Source organism: Mandrillus leucophaeus, unplaced genomic scaffold (assembly GCF_000951045.1).
Source record: "Mandrillus leucophaeus isolate KB7577 unplaced genomic scaffold, Mleu.le_1.0 Scaffold13, whole genome shotgun sequence".
NCBI lineage: Eukaryota > Metazoa > Chordata > Mammalia > Primates > Cercopithecidae > Mandrillus > Mandrillus leucophaeus.
In genome coordinates this window covers 7979511-8004469 of record NW_012101254.1, presented here as the reverse complement: position 1 = coordinate 8004469, position 24959 = coordinate 7979511, and the positions used below count along the sequence as shown (strand labels likewise).

At 36.4% G+C, this 24959-nt stretch overlaps 1 protein-coding gene and 1 long non-coding RNA gene across 4 annotated transcripts in view; both read right to left on the bottom strand.

Moving 5' to 3' along the window:
* The window catches only part of ITSN2 (intersectin 2), a 133555-nt gene that overhangs the window by 44690 nt on the left and 63906 nt on the right, over positions 1 to 24959 (bottom strand). For 2 of the 3 annotated variants that reach the window (XM_011972705.1, XM_011972706.1), the window contains 9 exons: positions 23040 to 23221; positions 22584 to 22728; positions 19038 to 19243; positions 15501 to 15565; positions 13192 to 13358; positions 11474 to 11519; positions 11262 to 11383; positions 9425 to 9521; positions 8755 to 8946 (listed from right to left, as the gene is read on the bottom strand). In XM_011972705.1, the coding sequence (XP_011828095.1) occupies positions 8755 to 8946; positions 9425 to 9521; positions 11262 to 11383; positions 11474 to 11519; positions 13192 to 13358; positions 15501 to 15565; positions 19038 to 19243; positions 22584 to 22728; positions 23040 to 23221 (1222 nt within the window). The remainder of the gene's footprint in view (positions 1 to 8754; positions 8947 to 9424; positions 9522 to 11261; positions 11384 to 11473; positions 11520 to 13191; positions 13359 to 15500; positions 15566 to 19037; positions 19244 to 22583; positions 22729 to 23039; positions 23222 to 24959) is intronic. The other variant, XM_011972707.1, reaches the window with a different exon arrangement.
* On the bottom strand, positions 1528 to 5090 carry LOC105534033. The gene is made up of 2 exons (XR_001005200.1): positions 2475 to 5090; positions 1528 to 2423 (listed from the first exon to the last, which is right to left on the bottom strand). It is a non-coding gene; the product is annotated as an uncharacterized LOC105534033 (long non-coding RNA).

Below are 24959 nucleotides of genomic sequence, written 5' to 3'. Positions count from 1 at the left end.
GGTCTGATCTTCTTCCCAAATAATCTCATCTACTTTCACTGGTTCCACAACTACCCATATGTATGTCATTCCACCAGGTGGTGTACATATGATGTTGTCTATCTTGATTTTATCTGACCACCTGCTTGACAATTTCTATGTGGACATCCCATAGGTGCTCCAAACTCCTCTTCTTCCCCCAACTCTAATTCTTCACTGCAGTTGGTGGCACTACTATCACACCCTGTCCCTCAAGACACAAATCTGGAAACAACTGACTTCCACCTACACTCATATCCCATCAATCCCCAATTTCTGCCAATTTTCCCTCAGAACTCTGTTTCATCATTTTTTTCTCCACCTTGGATGCATTTCAGAATCATCTGGGAGGCTTTGAAAGACCCCCTTGATCAGGCCGAACTTCAATCCATTTAAATTAGGACCCCAGCGACTCTAGATTTTTAAAGTTTCCCAAGTGATTCCAACATACAGCTGAGCTAGAGAATTTCTGACTCAGCCCTGGGCCTGCCTCTCAAGCCTCAACTTTCACAGTTCCTAGCTCTGTTATTTCCATTCTAACAATACTGAAATGCTTACGATGACACTTCCCCACTTCCCCACCATGCCGTTTCTTGTCTTTATCATACACTCCACCATCCTACCCACCGAATCTGGCTTATTGCTACTTATCTTATGGACCTGGCAGTTGCTTCCTCCAGCAAGTCTCTCGTTCACCAATCTATGGTTGAATTTGGTATTCCTTCTATGCAGTCCTTAAGTGCCTGGTAAATATCTATCACTGTGCTGAATATGCTGTTTTATAATTATCTCCATATGGGCCTAATCCCCTCAAAGAACTACGTACCACCTAAGACAATGGCCACTTGACACTCAGTTTTGTATCTCCAGCACCTGCTTGGCCTTATGTAAACACTTAATACAAGTTAGTTGAATAACTTTCCAGAGATGAGGAAAGGCTTTTTGGAAAGAGGTTGGTTGTGCTAGATGTTGATGGATGGACTGGATTTAGATCCGTATCTTTCTTTCCACCCAAGGGCTTATATAACCACCAACACACGATTAACTTTAACACTGCTGAACTTTGATGCCTCCAAGCATGCACTGCTGCTTCTTTTACATAAACTCTTATTTTGTACTAAAGGTCTTACTCTACATTTGCAATGAGTATTCATTTGTAAGTTCCATCAATCTTTTTAGAAAAAAGTTGCAGTAAAAATTATGAAAACACAATAGTCTATTATTAGCCTAGATTATGTTTTGCTTACTTTTGTGAGCAACAACATATTAAAATCAAACTTTATTTCACTTTTGAGATACATATGATTATCTCCAAACAAATTCTTTTCATCTTGACCACTTAAACATTTCTTTTGCCCCCTATGATATAAAACAATTTGCTGGCCTGTACTCATGAGACTACATTAAGGAAAAAGAGACATTCCAAAGACATTTAATCATGACTAAATAAAAACCATTAAAAGTAAGTTTTAAAGAATGTTTCAAAAGAAATACACAATACAACTAATATAGTTTGTGTTCTTTTAATAAACACACTTGCATAGTTATATTACAATTTTGTAAAAATAAAAACAGATTATCTCATGCCAAGCGTGCCCAGCATTTGCACAATCTCAATACCTTTAATACTATAGTTTTCAAGACACACAAAATAAAATTTTAAGGCAAAAACAGCACTTTGCAACAATTTAATAATTTATTACATTACAGTAGCATCACAGCAGCATTCAATAATGCCACTTTAGGCAAGTCTTTCAGTATTTCCATTATAGATTCTGCTTACAAGAATTCGTAAATTGGTAAAAGTCACTCTAAGAAAACTTGGCAAATAAAGCTTTGGACTGGAATTGGCATTTCTTTCTCTACTTTTCCTTCCCCCAGTTTCTTTCTTTTAAACTACAGTATTTATATTTTTAAATGTTTTATTTCAAAACATTTATGTATCAGTTACATTTTTAATAGTTATATTATTTTAAAATTAAGATAAAGTTTTATAGAAACTATATTATGGATAGGGCTGATTTACATTTTCAAATTTTCTAAAAATCAGCTTTGGTTTTAGAACTGATTCTTTTCATTTCTGGAAAACCTAAAAGGTTTAATCAAATAATTTAAATGTGATTATTATATATTGCAATTTGGTATTTTGATTCTTTACCTCCTACAGAAATTCAAATTCATTCAGTTGAACTCACATTTTAAAATTCTATGTTTCTGATGAACTCTAACCTTCTAATGTTGCCTTCTAAGAAAACTGAAAGCTGCCTTATACTGAATGAGGAAGAGAACAAATACTTGGCTGAATGAGGTATTGCAAAAGACTGCATGCACTTTTAAGAAAGACTTAGTTATTATGTCGTATGATTTCCATTCTTTTTAGCTTTTTCTTAAATATATGACAAAATGTCATAAGATTTCCATTTTTTTTTAGCTTTTTCTTAAATATATGACAAAATACCTACACAAAGAGTGGTATTTCAGTTAATATAGTAAATTTATTTTCCAGACTGACATTCAGCTTAAATATGCCAGTATATGATTTAATCCATAGGTACCTGATGAACACATTATTTTCAGATTGGTTACAGATGCCAAATGCTATCTGAAGGTCATTCCTAGTAATTTATATTTATCAGTGTAAAAGTGAAGTGATTTGCACTATAAAAATACCTTTGAAATAATTCATCAATATATTAGATAAACTCAGTTTCAGAATTATAAAGAAAAAACGTTAGACCAAAATAATGTGGCTAATTAACAGTGGTATGATTTCTACCCCGAGGGTTTAAAAATGGATTTGAAGTAACTGTCTTTGAACTCAAAAGAATGCAAAAGCAGCAAGTTCAGAAAATAAAAGGCAAGAACAGGTAATTAATACAATTTGAAAGAGTCAGTTGAATTCACAAGGACCCAATCTTTGCACTCTTTCAGTGAATGCAGGCAAATCTGTTATTCCATCTGTAAAATGATATTATTGCTTTCCTATTAATGTCATATTTATAAAAGTATCATGAGGATGCCAAATGCTAAAAATAGAGGTGGTCTAGTAACTAGAAATTGCCACCCTAGGGAGCACACATACGTATCTCCCTACAGCCTAATAATGTGATGTATTTTGAAACACAGACATTAGAACTTTATGAAGTTTTAACTGTTGATTCTTTCCCAAGCATCATAGAGTTATGATTTAGGCAATGTATGACTGAAATAATTCATTCATAATGTATAGGCACATTAACATAAATATTGCACAAAATATGCCTCTAACTGAAACTGAGAGGTATAAAAACATATTTCACTCTTTGTAAATAACTTTGTGAGGAAATATGACTCTGTGATTGTATATACACTTTTCCTGATACTCTGACATTCACAAACAGTAGATTGCACTGCAGTTTGTAAACATTTTAAGTTGTAAAAACTTCTCCTTGATTTTCAAATATAGTATAATACTGTCTACTAAAACTCCTTTTTGTTTCAACTAAGCACTCTCACATATATTAGTTTATAATAATGTTTGTTATTATTTTTTAAAGTGTTTTCCATTCAAGGAAAAGAAGTAAATTTCTATGTCAAAGTAGCCAATGTGGTTGAAGAACAGGCATTAGCCAGAGAAGTCTGAGCCTCAAAGAAGCTCCATGAACACAGAGGAATGCCAGGTGTTACACAGCTCTCCTTCACTCTAATTCATTCTTGACTGGAGCCTGCATGTCTGTTTTCGGGACATTTAAACTCTTAAAGGACTTCTTATGATCTTTACTAAATACATGAAGAAGAATGTCGACCAGTGCCCTTTTGTATACTGGGACATGTAGTCACCTGATTAAAACAGGTAACAATGAACTCTGACTTTAAAATGACTGTAGATATAAATGCTCTAAGCTAGGAAAGGTTTTTCACATCTCACAGTCAACGATGGGAGTCTTTCATTCCTCAAAAATAATCCCTTTTTAGGTCATTGAAAGAGAATACAAACGCTGCAGCACATGATGCAGTATCTTCATCAGCCCAGAGCACATAAAGATTCTAAGGGAACGACCATAGGACAAGGCTCATTCTTGGGACTGAAACAAATGAAACACTCTATTCTGCACATGCCTGCCAGAGCAGGCCACTTTCCTCTTCTCTGAGATTTAAAAAGCTCCCCCAAAATGTTGTTATTCCCATCCCGAATACACAGAAAACAGGGCATGGCTGTTTCCAGTTCTTGGCCTTTAAACAAATCTAAATGTCAGTACTCATAGTGGCATATTACAAAGTAATAAACAGTGTGCACTTGAGGGCAAACCACATATTGAGCGAATTAAGAGCTCACTGTGATTAGGATTAAACATAATAGCAGAACATAAGCAAATTTTATCTGAATTCTGTAAATGAATACACATGTTGCAATAACATTAAAAAAGCATGGCAGCCTATTACAAACCAGTAAGAATAGTTTGTGCAAATAGTGGGTCTTTGTGTGTTTGAACTCCCACCACATAAGGGCAAACTCAATATGCATGCTAATGACCTACAATTATCAAATTAAAAAAGAAGAAAAATGCTAAAGATGCCAGAGTGAACAGCAGGGAAAGCCACACAAAGACCCACTATCCTTTAACTTTTTACAAATAAATTTAAACTATAAGTTAGAAACACAAAAAAATAATCACAAGTGGCTCTAACATTCAAACGAAGTGAACGAATTGTGTAGGAGATATGTGGTCAGGGCTGCCTGCCCTGCCTCCACGCTAGAGTGAAACTTGGATAGTGGGTCTCTGGGGTGCTTTCACAACTGGAAGACAACATTGGGTCCTAAAAAAAGAAAATGAGGAATAAAATGAACATAATGCAAATTAGGTGGGTGAGATAAAATTTGACTAGTAACAACATGCAACATCAACTAAACAAATTTGAACTGTTAAAATTCTCTATTTTAAAAAAAGTTCTAATTATGTAAAAAATGAAAAATAATACTTATAAGGGCCAAAGAAACACAAATGGTAATCTGTAATTTAACTAGCTTTCATTGACTATTACAAGGACTACAAACAGATGGTTCATTTATAAAAATCCGGGTAGGTACAACAAGGATCTCATATCTATTCCTGACTTTAAGGATTAAACATTTTCTGAACCATATCCTATTAAAATTATAGGTTAATATAAATAATGTGAGTGAAATTCATAGCTACCACCAACATAATTAACATTACTCTTCATCTTCTTTGAAAAAGCAATTATGACTCTTCAATTTCTGATAAATTACTTCAAATAAACAAAATCGGTACTCCTCACTTTCCTAGATAATTTAAACAGTTGTTTTATAGAAACAATAAACCATCTCAGAGGAATTTCTTTGGAAGTTATCCTTAGAATTACAGAATTGAGAGCCCTTTTATTCCAGGATGGATGACAAGCCTTTAGCCATTCATTTAGGCAAAACAGTAAAGTATTCAGTTTTTAGATCTGATTAAACTAAAAAAAAACCCACATACACCAGCCAGAAACAAGGTAATAGGTAAGTTACTGCTAATAACTTTGTAACAAAGAGAAATTTGAAACTACTCTTATTTTAAAATAACCTCTTGAACATTTTGTTTCCCCAGCTGTCAGTATGTAAAATGACCAAGAAAATAATAAGTTCCTCCTTGCATCCCCAACATTTGCCATTCCAGCAAACCATTACTACTTATCCTTCATGTACCAGCTCAAATATCTTCTGTTACATCTTTCACAACATGCCGTCTTTCTCCATAAAGATTTAGGGGGTCTTTTTCCAAAACATATTTGTATAAATATTCATTACAGCAACTGTTATATTTATCTGAATGTTGTTCCCCACTAACCTCTAAAGCTACTTCAGAGAATGGATTGTCTTTTCTTGTTTGTATTCCCAGTACTCCTAGTCAGTACAGAGTAGACACTCAAATAATACCAAATGATGAATTTCTTAAATGAACAGTGGGAAGAATGTTAACATAAAATCCAAAAACCCCATAAAAAAGTAAAATCTGAAGCACATAGGAGCTATAAAATCATTGTGTAGGTCAATAATGACTGAAAGACAATTACTCTTTTTCTTCTTATTTTAATCTTTCAATATTTCCTTGTCTGTTTGCTTTGAGACAGGATCTCATTCTGTCACCCAGGCTGGAGTATAGTGGCATGACCATGGCTTACTGCAGCCTCCCACCTCAGCCTCCCAGGCTGCTGGGACTATAGGCATGTGCCACCATACTCAGCTAATTTTTAAAAAATTTTCTGTGGAGATGAGGTCTCCCTATATTGACAATCAAACAATCTTCCTGCCTCAGCCTCCCAAAGTGTTGGGATTACAGGTGTGCGCCACTGTGCCCAGCCCTGCTACTTCCATGTTTTATTTCAGGGAGGGCTTGCATTACAGTTGGTTATCTTCTAGAGGTGCGCTGTCTAACACAGTAGCCACAGGCCACAAGTGGCTTTTCAGCTTAAAATTAAAGTTAAATTAAATTAAAAATTGAGTTTCTCAGTCATATTAGCCACACTCCAAACAATCAAGTGACTAGTGGCCACTGTATTGGAGAGTGGAGATACAGACTATTTTCTGTATTGCATGAAATTCTACCGGATAGCGTCGTTTAGACTGGATATCTCTCTCATCTACAGGTGGACTAAGGCTCTGCCAGTTCTACCCATACTAAAATAGTAAACGAAGCATTCTCTGGGCAAAAGTAATTTCCATGACAAACGTGTCCTTGAATAACTAATAACTAACAGATGATATCAATCTATTTTCTGTCTCATTAGTGTATTAAACTTTTACTGACAACCAGAAACTATGCTGCTTCTTTTTGGAATCAAAAATTGTCACTGAACTCTCTGGGAAAGTTACTTTCCAAGGAGATTGTTACTGCCTTGAACTAGTAGATTTCTTCAGAGTAATTTTCAAATTATCTGCAGAGGGGAAACTGAAAGGACCTTCATAAAATAGGCAGGGGAAAGGTATAAGACATGGGGCCACAGTCCTGTCCTTCCTTTCAAATGGCTTTTGTCTGTTCTTTATATTCCCTATTATATGACACTTAATTGGGAAAAGTGTTTCAAACAACAACAACATATTTGAAAAACCTAACTTTAGTTCATAGATGCTATAAAAACCAAATGTACTGACACACTGGCATGCCTTCAGGGATCACTAGCCAAAAATCCTCCAAATCCAGTAGGTCTGAAAAGTATTTTCCATTCTCAACACCAAGAAAGATGCCACAGCTAATTAGATAAACTGGTTTCTAAGTAATCACTGTGAACTGCCAAACCATCAGCAGAGCTTAAAAATGATCATTTATTAGACAACCCAAGTTACAATTTTCTTCATCACTTCTGAAATCCTGTAATATTTTTGGGAATATTCAAATCACAAAAAAACTGGATTCCTCCCATCTCCAAGTTGGGAAACTTAGTTGCTTTATCTAAAGGGAAGGTTTCTCCCAGGGTCAGAACTATCTTTATAAGCTCTAAAGTGAAAATAATGCACAAAATTATAGATATGGTATATATTCATAATCCTTATACTGAATCATAAGTGTATCTCAGTTTTGTTTGGGTTACCATTTATATATTCTCAGCAACTGAATTTAAATGAAAGGCTAAATATTTTACATTTCATAAGACATATATCATGAGATATTTTAAAAATAAAACTAAAAATCAAAGAGTGGGAAAAAGTGACAATCGTTTCATAAAGGTAAAAAGTTATTTCCAAGTACTATTTATTTCCTAACTTATTACTAATGCTGTATTTATTGTCAACCAAAAGAATGGCTAGGTAAACATAGAGAGATGATTTTATATAATACCAAACTTCACACTTCGAGATCTGGACCCCTGCTCTGAAAATAATGAAATAGACCTTGATTTATACATCCCTTGTGGAAAAAGGTGGCTATCTAAAGAATCACCTGACAAGAATTTTGCAACAGTCATAAATATTTAAGTTTTAATTTTCTTCCAACATGGATGATATGTAAACAGCGAAAATAAACGAGACAGCTGGAAATTTAACGGCTTCTGTACGCTAAAAGAGTAATTTTGAATAGGTGAATAGGGTAATTGCTACCTACTTTTTTTTTTTCCCCTTGAGACAGGGTTTCTCTCTGTTGCCCAGGCCGGAGTGCAGTGTGTGTGATCATGACTTACTGCAGCCTTGACCTCCCGGGTTCAAGAGATCCTCCCACCTCAGACTCCCAAGTAGCTGAGACTACAAGCATGTGCCACCACAGCCAGCTAATTTTGGTATTTTTTGTCGACATGGGGTTTCGCCATCTTGCCTAGGCTAGTCTCCAACTCCTGGGCTTAAGGCATCTTGCACACCATGGCCTCCCAAAGTGCTGGGATTATGGGTGTGAGTCACTGTGCCCGGCCACTAGCGACTTTTTATTAAACCAAAAAAGAACATGGGACACTGAAAAAGAGGAAGATAGTGAAAAGAAGCTGCAGTATAGATGGCAGTCATACCAAAGGACTCGTAGGAAAAATTATATATTCTTTCAGATTAAGTCTAATATTAAGGTCTGGAGCTAGCAAGTATTTAAAATAAAGCTGTATAACTTCTGACCTTGTAAAAAGTTTCCTTTTGTTTCTTCTCACTTTAAACACTAATCTACATTTGCTGTGAATGCTGAGTTTAGGATCTAATCCAGAAAAGGAATAAATGCAGTGCTGTATTTTAAAGTTTCATACTAGGTGAGAGGTAAATAATTTAATATTACTCACACTGTTGACTTGGATCTGAGTCTGTCGTCATCTTAACGTAGTTTGAAGGAAAGAGACCAGTCACCCCATTGATCTCTCCTTGCCACCAATCAGGATCATCTTTGTTCATAACATTAATGAGTTGTCCCTTGGAGAAACTGAGCTCATCTTCATTATTGGCTGCATAGTCATACATAGCAATCACCTGACATACTATCACAAGAATAACAAAATAACACATTAAACAAATTAATTATTTCTTCAAGGGTCAATCATTTGAAATCTCCCTAGGATTTAAATTATTTTAATATTAAATATTAAAATTAGGCTAAAATTTCCCTTGAACTGCTCTCTTTCTCACCCTCCTTCCCCTATTCCTGGTCTTACAAAAACAAGAACTTCCCAACTACAGTTAACAATGCAAGTGAAGTACTTCACTTTAAGTATGATGGTGTAACAATTACACATTGAAAGATTTCAAGGAGTTGAAGTGGTTCAAGTATCAGTGAATAAGCTGGCTGTTCCTACACTGAACTTTTCAGAAAGAAAATTCTCAGTGGCATGTTACTTTTAAGCAGACGTAAAGAAAGAACACATTTTTAATGTTTTTCAAAGAGTGAGCTAATCTAAGAAGTTGCTGAGTTTTAACAAACTCCTCTAAAATGAAATACAAATTAACCCACTTCCATACCAGGATGAAAGGCAGGTGTGGCTCTTTCACTACTTGGACCCAAAAGTTTAACATGACTGGCAGGAAACCATCCTTTCTGTCGCTTTTTTCCTCTGGCCTATAAAATTAGCAAAAGAAATATACAATTGAAAGATGAGATTAAAAACAATCATTGAGACATAACTTAAAAATTAGAAAAACCATAAATGTGTAGTAAATAATTTAATCTTGCCTAAACAGAGGTCTGGTCTTTGCCCTCAGCTCCTTGGAAGTAATCTCTAAATCCTTAGACTATCCTGACTGGTAAGAGTGTCTTAGTTTACCTGTGGGTGCTGGGCCATGCCAAATCTAACAATGCGATGTATGGTGGGTGCTTTGGGTCATGCAGTATCAGCTCTACCTTGGTAGGGGATGGAGACTGATTTCAGCCAAATGGGCAATCAACTATATCTATGTGAGGAACCCCAGTCAAAACTCTGGACACCAAGGCTTTGCTAATTGGCAATACTCTGTGTGTACTGTCACACATCATTGCCAGGAGGAGTTAATACTGTTCACGACTCCACCAGGAGAGGAAAACTGGAAGCTCTGTTTTTGGAACTCTACTGCACTCTGCCCCATGTGTCTCTCAACTTGGCTGTAACTTGGCAATAAACTGTAACATGAGTGTAACAGCTGTAGTGAGTTCTGTAAAGTCCTTCTAGTGAATTACAGAAATTGAGAGCAGTCTTGGAGACCCCCAAGCTTGGAATTGGTTTCAGATATGAGCATGGTCTTGGGGGCCTCAAACTCAGCATTAGCCTTTCAAGTCAACATTAAACAACCGGAAGACACACTAAAACACGCATCTCAAACTGCTGCTGAAAACGGCATCTGCAGAAGTCTATGTGGAGGTCTTTCAGACTCAGAGTTCTCTGAGTATTTCACAAAAATATTTATATTCTAAAAAGACATTTCTAGAGTTCTCCTAATAAGTTCAAGTCAACCCTTAAAATGGTGCAGCCGACTACAAATACTTCTTGGAGCTTTGTTAATAATTAATCAGGAGGTCATAAGTAAAATTTGTAAAGAGTCATGTTTCCCACTTAGTTCAGTCCATCTTCAAAGTAAATCAGAAGGTGGAATTTCAGGGGGTTATTCAAGAAGGTATTACATTTGAGCCCCCATTTTTCTTTAGGAATCCTAAGACTCCCGATTTGCAAGAATGAAGCTATGTTTATCCTCCATATTACAATTATATATCACTCATAAAAATATAGTTATTATATCTCTTGTCATCTTTCAATCCCTCAAACGCTTTTTAGTTTTAACTAGTAAGGAAATTTTAGAAGTCAGAGAAGAACCCTTTTCCTGTATCAAAACACATGCAATAACTGTTAACATTTTAGGGAAAAAACCAGGTTCATCTATGTCCATATTGTTTTTCCTTGCACTGCTGTTTCAAAAACCTAAGACCACTAGCGGACAGACCAATTAGTAGTATTTTCTCAGCACCACCTAGATCATGTCTTTCTCCGAGAGGCTATACTGCAAGCCTGGGACTATCCCAGGGAAAGATGATGATGTGCTTTCCTTTAAGAACCTGATCTTTGAATTATAAAGGAATGCATTATTGGAAAACAATTATGTCTTTGGAGAAAATTATTCCTTAAATTGTTACTTATAATATCAACTCAACTGAGCTAAAAATGTACACGTAAAAGACTAAAGGAAATATAATGCAGTAAAATATTGATAATGATTACCTCTAAGTGGAATGATTATGGGTGATCTAAAAATTTTTATTAATTTTATCTTTTTTATGGAACATGCAGTACTTTTATAATAAAATTTATAGATGCTATTTAATGAAGATTACCTGTAACTCTCCTTGCCACCACCCACTTGTATTTTTCTTTAGAATTAATATTAACTGTCCTGGTGCAAGGCTAAGTTGTTCAGAACCAGAAGCAACATATGCTGAAGTTACCTGAGCAATCTCTGAAAAGAAGACAAACAAGAAACTATGAATTCAAGATTGCAACAGAGCAAACACTTTAGTAATTTTTTTAAGATCATTACTATACATACCAGGTTTTTTATTTGATGCTCCAGACTTGCTAGCACTCCCAAAACTCTACAAGGAAAAGATACCATATTGTTTTATTATTTCCAACAATCCAGAAGTAAAAGTACAAAGGTTAATGGGAATTAGAGATTTCAAATTCCCAGCATTCCTTTTTCTTTAAATGAAGATGAAAATGACAATGAACCTCATGCAGTATTAACAAATAAGTGAAAAATCCAACACTTATGAGGAGATCTGGTCTGCTAATGTAAAACATTATATACAAGTGGCTGATGTCGTCAACCACTGACTCAACAGGAAGAGCTCGTTTTCTGAAACTTAAATATTAAACATGACCCTCCAGGCCAAATGCACCCCATTCATCAATGGTGTTAGCACCAATGCCCACTATGCACAACACATGTGTCCTGGATATGTCAAGGTATATGTTATTTTGCTCCTGCTTTCTCTAAGGGATCCTGACTTATCTATGGATCTTGATGAACAGGAGACAATGTTTTTATTTTTATTTATTTATTTTACCATGCTCCCCCCAAACTGACTGAATCTGACCTAAGAACAAAAAACCTCTATCCTGTGTAGCAACTATTACTTCTGTTTCACTTTGAAGGATAAACTGGCCCAACCACATTTCCTCTTCATAGGAATTTGAACAACAAAAGGGATGGGATTAAAAAGAATTTTGTTCTGTCAGTGAACACAGCTGCAGTACAAGTATTAAGCAGAGTGGATGGTAGTTAAAAGCTAACGTTTTCTGAGTACTGTGTAACAGACACTGCTCTAAGAGGTTCCATATGTTCTGCTATTTAATTTTCACAATAACATTATTAAGTATGATTATCTCCATTTTACAGAGAAGGAAACTGAGGCACAGAAAGGTACAGTAACTTGTCCAAGGTCACTGAGCCTCTAAGTGGTACAGCTGAGAGTCAACCCAGGTAGTCTGATTCTACTACACCAATGGCTCTCAGCATGTGGTTTTTAGAACCTGGAAACAGTCCTTGAGCCTCTTTCAGGTGTCCGTGGGATAAAAACTATTTTCATAAAAATACTAAGACATTATTTGCCTTCTTCATTGTGTTGACATTTACAATTGTGGGTAAAATCATTGCTGCTTTAGTGTGAATCACGGCAGTGGCACCGAATGACACTGAAGTTACAGTAGTGTTCTTCACTGCCATGCACTCCAACTAAAACAAAGCCAGTTTCACTTAACAATGTCTTTAATGAAGCAGCAAAAATTTTATTAAATCTTAACCTTCAAGTCCATACCTTTTAAAAATTCTGTGTGAGTAAACAGAAGTGTGCCTAAAACATCTGTGCTGCATACTGAAGTATGACGGTTGTCTGAAGGAAAGCATTTGTGTGACTAAACTGTGTACTCAACTAAGTTTTTCATGGAACAACATTTTTACTTCAAAGAACCAATAGAAAAACTATTTAGCCTTGGGATTTAGCAAACAAAAATGAAGTAAACCTGGTCCCTTCAAGGAAAACAGCTGACAGAATTTTTTGCCAATGATAAAATTCAAGATTTCCAGGGAAAATTAAAATTTTAGAAAATTTGTACATACCACTGATCAAAACCATAAACATGATCTCTGTTTTAAGCATAAATCTTGATTAACAAGAACGGGTTGATCTTATTTTTAATACCAAAATAATTTAAGTATAAACCTGATTAACCAGAGGGGTTGGTTTTATTTTAATATCAAAATACCTCTTGATCCTTTGGTTTGACATAGTTTGATGGAAAAATTCCACTTCTATCTCCAATACTTCCTGTCCACCACTCTCCATCTTTCTGGGTCACCAATATTTCTTCACCTTCTGTGAAAGTCAAATCTCCAGGTTCCACACTTGAATATGGATAAAGTGCAATATATTCTGTAGGGAATAAAGTAAAAAAAAGCAGATTCTGGTTTTAAGATTACAGAAGTGAAAAAGAAATTAGGTTATTCTCCAAGACATTGTATAAGTTTGCTGTGAAAGACCTTGTGCCTTCAGGAAACCTAATATAAAAAGATGTAAAGGACGAAGCAATTATTTAATAATTCCTTAGAAAAAAGTTATTTAACTTAACATAAAACTTTAGAGTTTCTTTTATTCTCAATTGTTTTATTTTTTTATCACAAAGAATTACCCAAAACTACAAACAGATATTAGTATCTCTATAGATAAAGACACCCAGGCTTAATGAGATTAAGTCACTCAGTTATTTAGATAATGGAGTCAAGATAGGAAAATATATTTTTTAACATTTTTATACAAGAAACATTTTAATCTGCTACATTATTTTCTCTTTAATTCTTTTAAGTACACAGTTATGGAAATACTCAATATCCAGAAGACAGCAGTACTAGAAGCCAAGTTCTATCATGATGACCCAGCTTCTAGCACAGTACTTGACTTGGAGTAGATGCTCGATAAATGTTAACAAATGACCTCGGCTGGGCGCAGTGGCTCACACTTGTAATTCTAGCACTTTGGGAGGCCGAGGCGGGAGGATCACCAGGTCAGGAGATGGAGACCATCCTGGCTAACACGATGAAACCACATCGCTACTAAAAATACAAAAAATTAGCCAGGCATGGTGGCGAGTGCCTGTAATCCCAGCCACTGGGAGGCTGAGGCAGGAGAATGGCGTGAACCCAGGAGGCAGAGCTTGCAGTGAGCCCAGACCGCACCACTGCACTCCTGCCTGGGCAACAGGGCGAGACTCCGTCTCAAAAAAACAAAAAAAACAAAAAAAAACAAAACAAATGACCTCGAGGGAAATATCTAAATTTTTATATTGCCTTTGATTTTTGTTTCTGTGATTGTTACTACTTAGAAGGAACAGTTGGTGACTTGGTTTTCTAAGCCTTTTTCTTTCTTTCTAGTTTTATTTATATTTGCCAACATGGAATTTGATCTTAATATCATAAACTGGAGATGATCAGAAACACCATTTGCAACCAATTATTTACTATTGGCATTCCCAGTATTACTCAATTAATTTAACAAAATTCAAAGTGATTACAAGGTTTAGGTACGCTGCAATAAAAGTAGGGTCCTTTCCAACATGCTCCTCACTACTTTCCTATGCTCACCTCAGAGCACTCATTCCACAGTACACCTATGATTCAGCTTCACTGGTGACATGTGGTTCCCCTGTTCCTTGACTCACTCCATTCCCTCTGTCTAGAAGTGCATTCTTCTCTGTCACTATGCTAGATCCTACTCATTGTTTAGGATGATGCAATACTGCCATCTCTGTGGATTCATATGTCCTACTCTAAATTAGTTTTCTTCGCTCATTAAAGAATTTATCACAATTGTATGCTCCATTCTATTGTGAGCACTTTGGAAACTTTCATTCATCCTTGTACTTTCCAGGCTTTACCACAGAATCTTCAACATAATAGATACTGAATTTTGTTCAATTTAACATCAAACTGATATTTTTAGCAAAACATAAAATGTACCTCAGCTATTCAACTAACTTTATAATGGACTTATACATTTCATTTATAAATTTATGTAACTATTAAATAAAAATATCATCTGAAATTAGGGTGATCTTTCATTTTTCCTCACATTAACAAAGTCAAAATAATTTATTAAACAACCCAAAGGGATACAGAAAAAAATCCTTTGCAATATTTATGATAAAGTATACCTTGGTACTCCTTAATGATTCATATGGTACATTATAATTAAAATTTATAAGCAACTAAATGTACTGAAATGTCCTTACCTCCTAAACATCTATAATCAATAATTGCAACACTTTTTATTTATGATGTTATTCATCAAACCAATCTATGCTGAATTTTCATAGCACTGCCTTTCTAAAGTGCCAAGTATTTTTATTCATGTTTTTTCTATATTCTCAATATTCACGTGAAATAGATAGGGGCAGATTTTCCTAATCTCACTTTAATACTGAAGACACAGAAATGGGGAGAATAGCAACTATGTGAAGTCAAGTAGTTAGTCAAGAGCTAAATTGATTACCATCTAATTTACAAATTGCCAAAAACTTACCTTCTCCAACTGAATAGGCTGCCGAGGTAGGTTTCTTATTTATAGCTGCATACAAAGCTTCTGGTCTACCAAATATATAAACAAAAAACAATAAAACAAACAAATACAAGCAAAAATAAGACAGGTGATTTGATGCACAGGTTTTAGTAGTGCATTTTTTAGGGCTTTCTCAAATTAATCTAAATATAGTCTCAGTACACAGAACTGGAAAGACTTATACAGAACATCCTGCAGGATTAAGAACAGCCTAATTATACACTTCTACATTCTAAAATATATTTTTAAAATTTCAATATAATTTATAAATAGTTTTTCAAATGTGAAATATTTCGCCTTTCTAAAGAAACTTAAAAGACACCCACAAATTGGTAAGTGGTAAGCACATATAGGGCTTAGTTTAGTGTAGGAAAAAACAAGGGCAATATATAAATTTATTATCTGTTTAGAATGCACTACATTAAAAAAATAAACATAATAAAACGTTGTTTTTATTATCTCAGAACAGGTGTAACATTAATTTCCATTTTAACCCAGGAATCTGTTTTCAAAAAATCTAGAAGACTATCCTGTTTAACTAGACACCTGTGGGATGCATCAGGGCTCCTCAGGACCTGTGAGTAAATTACACAGTGAGGCAGTTTTTAAATAAACAGAAGGGGAACCTTATTACAACTACTGGTCACAACTGAATGGACTGTCTTGTTTAATGTTAAATTCTCCGTTATTTGCAGGTTTTCAAGTTACATGACTTATCTGTTAGAAAACACTGGTAACTGCATGAAAAGTTAGAAGAAATGCCCTTTAAAACATTGAAACTTAATCTGTTTTTGCTTCAGTTTTCTTCTCTGTAAATGTTATAGACATAAAATAAGACAATTTCTATAAAGGAATTGTCTATAAAGGGCCTAGCACAGTGCATGCATACAAATGCCAGCTATATATGGTGGTTGTTACTATTATTACATTCTTCTAAATCCAAAATTCGGCCAGGTGTGGTGGCTCACACCTGTAATACCAGCACTTTGGGAGACCAAGGTGGGCAGATTACCTGAGGCCAGAAGTTTGACACCAGCCTGGCCAACATGGCAAAACCTTGTTTCTACTAAAATACAAAAATTAGCCCGGTGTGGTGGTGCATTCCTGTAATCCCAGTTACTTGGGAGGTTGAGGCAGGAGAATCGCTTGAACCAAGGAGGCAGAGGTTGCAGTGAGCTGAGATTGTGCCACTGCATTCCAGCCTGGGCTACAGATTGAGACTCTGTCTTGAAAAACAAATAAATAGGGCTGGGCATGGTGGCTCATGCCTGTAATCCCAGTACTTTGAGAGGCCAAGGCAGGCGGATCACTGGAGGTCAGGAGTTTGAGACCAGCCTGGCCAACATAGTGAAACCCGTCTCTACTAAAAATACAAAAATTAGGCTGGGGGCGGTGGCTCACGCCTGTAATCCTGGCACTTTGGGAGGCCAAGGCGGGCGGATCACCTGAGGTCAGGAGTTCGAGACCAGCCCGACCAACATGGAGAAACCCCGTCTCTACTAAAAATACAAAAAAACTTAGCCAGGCATGGTGGCGCGTGCCTGTAATCCCAGCTATTGGGAGCCTGAGGCAGGAGAATCGCTTGAACCTGGGAGGTGGAGGTTGCGATGAGCTGAGATGGGGCCATTGCACTCCAGCCTGGCCAACAACAGTGAAACTCTGTCTAAAAAAAAAAAAAAAAATTAGCCGGGCGTGGTGGTAGATGCCTGTAATCCCAGTTACTTGGGAGACTGAGGCAGGAGAATTGCTTAAACCCAGGAGGTGGAGGTTGCAATGAGCCATGATTGCGCCACTGTACCCAAGCCTGGGCGAAAGAGCGAGAATCCATCTCAAAAATCAATCAATCAATCAATCCTAAATTCCATGTCAGGCTGAAAAGCAAATTTTTAGAAACTGAGCACTACCTTCCAGAAACATAGAAACTCAGCAGTGAAAGGATCTTTAAAGATTATTTGGCTTAATATTTTAATTCAATCAATTAGAAAATTGAAGATTAAGTAGGTTATTCCTTACAGCCTGGCAAAAATAGCAGAGCCAAAATTCAAACCTCTTGACTGATAAAGAACAGCATCTTTTCATCAAATCAGACTGCTTTTCTACCAACTTCCATATAAAACACAAGAGACAGTTACCCATAGCTTTATTATAGTACTTATTTCCTTGTATTATATTTGACAACTTGACTCCCTACAGAGTAGGAAATAAAGGCCAGAGACGTAACCTATCTAGTTTTTAGCTGTTTTCATTTGAAAATTCATTCGATTGTTCATTCATTCACGCCTCTCCTCATTCACTCAGCTAATATGATTGAACAGCTACAATGCATTATGATTAGAACAGGCATGAAGAAACTGAAAAATGAACAAATAAAAAAAGACATTCGATCATAAGACCTCATAGAGCTTATGGCCTAATAAGGGACATTGGTTTAAAAAAAAAAATACCAGTAACTATAATGCAGACTGCTATAAGCAGTAAGAGATGTTATATTCAAGGAATCTTGGAGACTCAGAAATGGGAATGCCCAATTTGGCCAAGAGGAGGCCCTCAGTAAAGAGTTACTTAAATATTGACAATTTATAGTAGACAAGGGAGAAATGCTTGAAAGAAAATGAAAGGTAACTTTTCTAACTGATTTATGGTACAAAGAAATGGCCAGGTAAGGTGGCTCACACCTGTAATCCCAGCACTTTGGGAGGTGGAGGCACGAAGATCGCTTGAGCCCAGGAGTTTGAGACCAGCCTGGGGTAACACAGCAAAACCCCATCTCTACAAATAATTTAAAAATTAGCCAGAGTGGTACCATGCACCTGTGGTCCCAGTTACTCGGGAAGCTTAGGTGGGAGGATGGCTTAAGGCTGGGTGGTCAAGGCTGCAGTAAGCCATGATCCACCACTGCACTCTAGCCTGGGCAACAGAGTGAGACCCTGTCTCAAAAACAAATTTTAAAAAGCAACAGATCTAAAATTTTGAGTAGCTTGAAAATTTTATGAATCTGAAATAACTAGAATGAAAGACATTCTAAACTGAAACAAGTATCTGAAGTATGCTTTTTTCATCCTAAGAATTACCTTTCTTTTTTCTCTTCTGATACAGGGTATCACTCTGTCACCCAGGCTAGAGTGCAGTGGTGCCATCTTGGCTCACTGCAACCTCTGCCTCCTGGGCTTAAGCAATTCTCCCACCTTAGCCTCCCAAGTAGCTGGGACTACAGGCATGCGCCACCAGGCCTGGCTAATTTTTGTAAGTTTTGTAGAGACAGGGTTTCACCATGTCGCCCAGGCTGGTCTCAAACCCCTGGGCTCAAGTTATCTGCCTTCCTTGGCTTCCCAAAATGCTGGGATTACAGGTGTGAGCCACTACGGCCGGCCAGAATTACCTTTCTGATATTCAAACTCAAGTATAAAACTGTTATTTTATTATACACTCAATCAGACCATGGCTGACTCATTAGAGAAAATACCAACATCCACATCCATGAAAACACATAAAGATGCTTACTCTTCCCGTTTTACTTCACTCCCAGGAATGATCTTGACATAAGATTTTGGAAACCATCCTCTTCCTCCATGCACCTCCCCAAACCACCAATTTTCTTGCTGCTCCAAGACAGTAATGATGTCATGTTTTGAGAAGTTCAAGTGGTTATCTTTCTTTGCAGTCCAGGAACAAAGGGCCTGTGCTTTTAGGTTTTCTACTACTTGTCCCTGTGAATACAAAACCACCAAACTTTTTAAAAAGGCAGTGGTAACCATGATTTCTGTTTCTGTGTATATAACATACTTACTGTTCAAACAGCAGACCAGTTTGGTGTGGTGGTGACTTAAGATAACTTTAGTCTATTAACTGACTTTAAATTATACATGACAGACAACTATGTGACTAGCCTTCTGTTAAGACAGACTGAAAACCCATCATTCAAAGAAACCTCATCACATCACTGGTAGAGAAGGTAAATAATGGGGACTCAAGAAATGTATTCATACATCCATGAAATATACATCATGGAATAAACAGAAAAGGAGTGTTACTGTAAATCTTTTTTCTCCTCCAGCTTGCAATGTAATTCCGTTTACTCCACTAGGGAAGGAAATTGGCATGCTTGGCTCCCACTGTTTCTCAGATTTTCTCTTAACTTCCTCTATTCTATTCATTCTTCTTTCTTTCCCTCCTCTCTCAAAGGAAGGAGTGTTTTGTTCTTTTAATAAGGCTAAACTCTTATTCTCCAAGTCTTCTATTATGCCCTTTTATTTTCTAAAAATAGTTTATAACATTAAGTCCTTCTCTTCAATCTACGTCTCTACTTGCTTCTACTTCTGAATTCCTTAAATAATAGTCTTAAACTTGTTTTCCAATTTTACTCCTCAATCCCTTCTAATTTAGATTCAGCACTCATCACACTACTGAACCTCTTCCAGACAGGTTTATTAATAATAACATCAAAGCCAAAAGCTTCTTCCAAACACTTATTCCTCTTGATCTCTAAACAGCTAACATCAATCCTTGTAGTTCCTGAAGCTGACTCTCTGGTGATTGATGGCTCCTCTTTTGTCCAACACTTTTCCCTTACTGTTTCACAGGACTTCCCTGAATGCTCTTAATTACGTCTATGACTTCTCAAACCTACATTTTCAGTGTAATTTTATCTCCTGAGCTGCAGACTTGTATATCAAACTGCCTACTGGGTGTTTCTACAAAGCTGTCCCTAATACACATACCTTAAACTTAGCATGGCTGAAACATAATCATTTTTAGAACCTACCAAACCCATTCCTCCTGCACTGTCTACCAAAGACAAGGATACTACTAACCTTTTGGTTGCTCAAGCTAAAGCCTCTGAAGAATTATCTTTAACTCCTATTTCTTCCTCACTCTCCACATTCAATGGATTATCTATTTTATATCAATTCCTAATAATCTTCTAAATCTATCTCCTCTTTCCTATATCTTAATTACCACAGCACTTGTTCAAACCATCATATCTTGTTATTTAGCTATTGTAATATCCTTCCTTAATTGGTTGTTTTCTTCTGCTAATCCAGCCTCTATGTTAGTGCCAGAATTATCTTTCCAAAACACACAACAACTCCACTCTTAAAAATCTTCAGGGACTTTCCACTGCCAAGTTGCCTAGCACAGTATTAAATGCTTCCCAAATAAACCTCAACCTCTCTCTCCAACTTCGCTTAACCCTTTCTCCATGAATCCTGTACTCTAGTCATATTATTCACAATTCTTGTTTCCTGCAAGTATCTTGTGTTAACATGCCTTGGTGACTTTCCCCAAATTGTCCTTTCATGGGAATAACTTTCCTTCTCTGTTTGGTGAAATCTTATCTTTGAAGGCCCTACTCAAATACCTTGCCCTTTGTGAAGGCTGCTCCAATTCTCACCAATTGAGTAAGATGCTCTCTTCTCTGCATACCCCCTAAAGACCTTGTAGATATCTTTAATACAGCATTTCTCATGCTTTACAGCTATTTATGTCTGTCACGTTCATTAGATTATCATCCACTTAATGGCGAGTTTGAGTTTCTGCTTTCTAAAAATTTTTTTTAGAGATAGGGGCTCACTCTATTGCCCAGGCTGGAGTACAGTGATATGATCATAATTCACTGCGCCTCAAACTGCTGGGCTGAAGTGATCCTCCCATCTCAACCTCCCAAGTAGCTAGGACTACAGGTACATGCCACTACGCCTGGCTAATTTTTAAATTTTTTGTAGAGATGGGGTCTTGCTATATTGCCCAGGCTGATCTCAAACTCCTGGCCTCAAGCAATCCTCCCATCTTGGACTCCCAAAGAGCTGGGATTATAGGCACTGAGTCACTATGCCTGGTGTCAATGTCAGGTAGTTTTTGACTTATTTTTTCCTTAAATTTCTAGCACATAATAAAATGCCTGGAACCTATGCCATGGCATGTTTTGAGAGAAGGTGAAATCTGGAGGACTTTATTCTGATGAAGTCTGCAATTTTAAAAAATAATGTTAATGTTACCCTATTGCTGTGGTTATATCTAAATCAGAGGTTAAATATATGTTAAAAAGTTCTGATGTTCCCAAATAACTTAAAAAAAAAAAAACAAAAAAATCTCAAGCCCCAGTCTCTTATCTTCTTCTTATAATAACTACAAATCAAGAACAATGTATCATGAAATTTGTAAAAATAACATTTTGAGCTTAGACACCTTAGCTGCGGCCGGGCGCGGTGGCTCAAGCCTGTAATCCCAGCACTTTGGGAGGCCGAGACGGGCGGATCACAAGGTCAGGAGATCGAGACCATCCTGGCTAACCCGGTGAAACCCCATCTCTACTAAAAAATACAAAAAACTAGCCGGGCGAGGTGGCGGGCATCTGTAGTCCCAGCTACTCGGGAAGTTGAGGCAGGAGAATGGCGTAAACCCGGGAGGCGGAGCTTGCAGTAAGCTGAGATCTGGCCACTGTACTCCAGCCTGGGCGACAGAGCAAGACTCCATCTCAAAAAAAAAAAAAAAAAAAAAAAAAAAAGAAACCTTAGCTGCTAGCAACTTGATATTATGGAAAATAATTGTTGAAAAACCTAGGCTGGGCACAGTGGCTCACATCTGTAATCCCAGCACCTTGGGAGGCCAAAGCGGGTGGGTCACCTGAGGTTCAGGAGTTCTAGACCAGCCTGGCTAACATGGTGAAACCTCGTCTCTACTAAAAATACAAAAATTAGCTGGGCATGGTGGCAGGCGCCTATAGTCCCAGTTACTCAGGAAGCTGAGGTAGGAGAATCGCTTGAACCCAGGAGGCGGAAGTTGCAGTGAGCCGAGATTGTGCCACTGCACTCAAGCATGGGTGACAGAGCAAAACTCCGTCCCAAAAAAAAAAAAAAAAATTGTTGAGAAACCTCTAAGTAATACTCATTTCTTCAACTTCACATCACATGTGAATGAGAAAGAAACTGAATGCTACAAACTGGCTAAATGAGTGAATGGTCCCTTTGTACATAATTTTCATTTTATTTTATATGAATCAGGAGCAAATTCAAAGAATAAAGCCCACAAAAATAACAGACAACATACCTGTCCATGAATAGGTGACACAGATCCAGGGGACACAGTTCGAGTGAAGGCTGATTTTTTCTGCCATGATGTATTTACAGTTAGGTTTGAAAAAGATACATTTTGATAATCAGTCACTGATGCTGGTTGATTTGAAGAAAGTGGTCTGCAAATATAACACTTTGATATAAGTATACTTAATTGTTTAGAACTTAATGAAGTACTACCAATTTATCAACTTGTATATTATACACGCTGTGCTTACACACAATTTGTGGGAAAAGAAATAATTCATTAACAAACTACTGACCCATGTTTTCACTTACTAAATTTCAGTATTAAATCTGGAACAAAAAGTACTCTTGAAGAGTACAACCCAGATTACACTGTGATGAAGCAGTAGGCTGACACCACTATCTATTAGGTATTTACACATTTGCAGAACTATATAAACTTTACTGTTAGCTAAAAACTTACTCAGAGGAAGTTGAGGTAGCAGATAAAGAAACTGTAGGAGGAAGTAAGGCCTTCTTTGGAGATACAGCTTTTTCATTTTCACTTGATGGCATTTTTTCTACATAATTGCATGGAAACCAGCCAAAATTTCCTTGAAAACTACCGTAAAGCCAACCAGGTTCTCCTATGGTTTTTTCATCAACCTATGGAAATAAAAAGAAGGATTAACAGTGCTTAGAAATTCACACATTTACAATGGAAAGAGACGAAGACTATTGTATTCTCATTTTCAGAATTAAGCCCATCTAACTAAATAGTTAAGGCATTTTCTACAAATTAACAGGCTACTATTTCTAGTGATTGGCAAGTTGTCTTTCTAAATTTTAATTTTATCCAAGTTACATGAAAATATTTTACAAAGACAAGTAGCATTATATATGGCTAATGAAGGAAAATAATCCTCTATCTCATGGCTCCTTATGCCCTGATTTTCACTCCTAACCTGCCATTCTTCCTTGCTTCTCCTATATCACCATTTATATTTCTGAATAACATATTTATACTGCTATTTCTTGAATTTTTTCAATTTTAGACATTATCTATTAGCTTTTGGCTATGGGAAATGAAGACTGACTTCTCTTTCATTGCAGCCTCTTACTCTACCAATACTGTTACATCTTAATCTTTATTTAAATTATATTTAATGTTTATAATAATATGACTATGTTTAAATCACATCTGAGTCATGCAGCATGCTGCTGATTAAATTTCCTTTTTCGTAAACTTTTTATTTTCCTATAATCGTTACTTTTTTTGTTTTTGGCTTAGTTTTTTCTGTTCCTGTTACATAGGTCTTTTGAACTCTCTAACAGAACAATAAGATCTTCTCTGAATACTATTTTCCAACTGGTAAACATGTCAGGTGATTTATCAGTTTCATTTCTTCTCCCAGACATTTTCATCCTACAGTGTGACATCCTCCATCCTCACAGTGTTTCTCCCTCTGCTTCTTGGTCCTTGTTCCTTAAACACTGAGGACAGCCTCAAGTTTCATCACTGCCTTTCTTTCCTCATTCTATACCCTTCCTGAATAGGCCCACTTACTCCCATAGTTTGATCAGTCCTCTGTGCAATAATGAATCCAAAAGCTATGATCTCAGTGCTACTTCCTCCTGAAGCAACATGCCTATACTTTCAACTACTTGCAAGGTATCTTCAAGCGGATGCCCCACGGGAACTTCCAAGTCAAGTTTAAAACTGAACCTTTCTCCTCCATCCCCCCCCCTTTCCTTCTCCTAAATTCCTCTATTATTCACACCACCAAAAATTTAGTCATTCTAAATAAAAAATCTTTGGCTCTTATCTCTTTTACACTTCCACATCCAAACTATTGAGTTTGTCATTAAAGACTCTTCTAATTTGTCAACCCACCCTCACTGCCCTACTTCAGGCTTTTTTTCATTTCGCACTTAAGATTATTATGATTTTTACTCATCCTTCAAGATTCTAATTTCCCCCAACCCAAGCCAGAGTTATCTCATATATAACTGTCATAATTAGCATTATATACATTATATATACATAGTTACACTTAATTATGTAGCTAATACCTAAGCATATGTACTTACTACAGATAATTATTTATATATAAATAATGACTTATTTACATATCTCTCTTCCATTAGTCTGTGAGCTTTTTTATTGATCCCCACTGTCTAGCATAGTAGAAATCACTTAACTCACTGAATAAATGAATATGGCAGCTGTGTCTCTGTTCTCCAATTCATTTTCTATACCTTTCTAAAACACAGACTTGACAGTGTCATATCTATTAAAATCATGTTGAATCCATTCAGATTTTTAAAAACTGCTTTTTGAGATATCATTAATATAAATTTCATGTTTAAGGTGCTAAATTTGATGTTTTGACATATGTATATA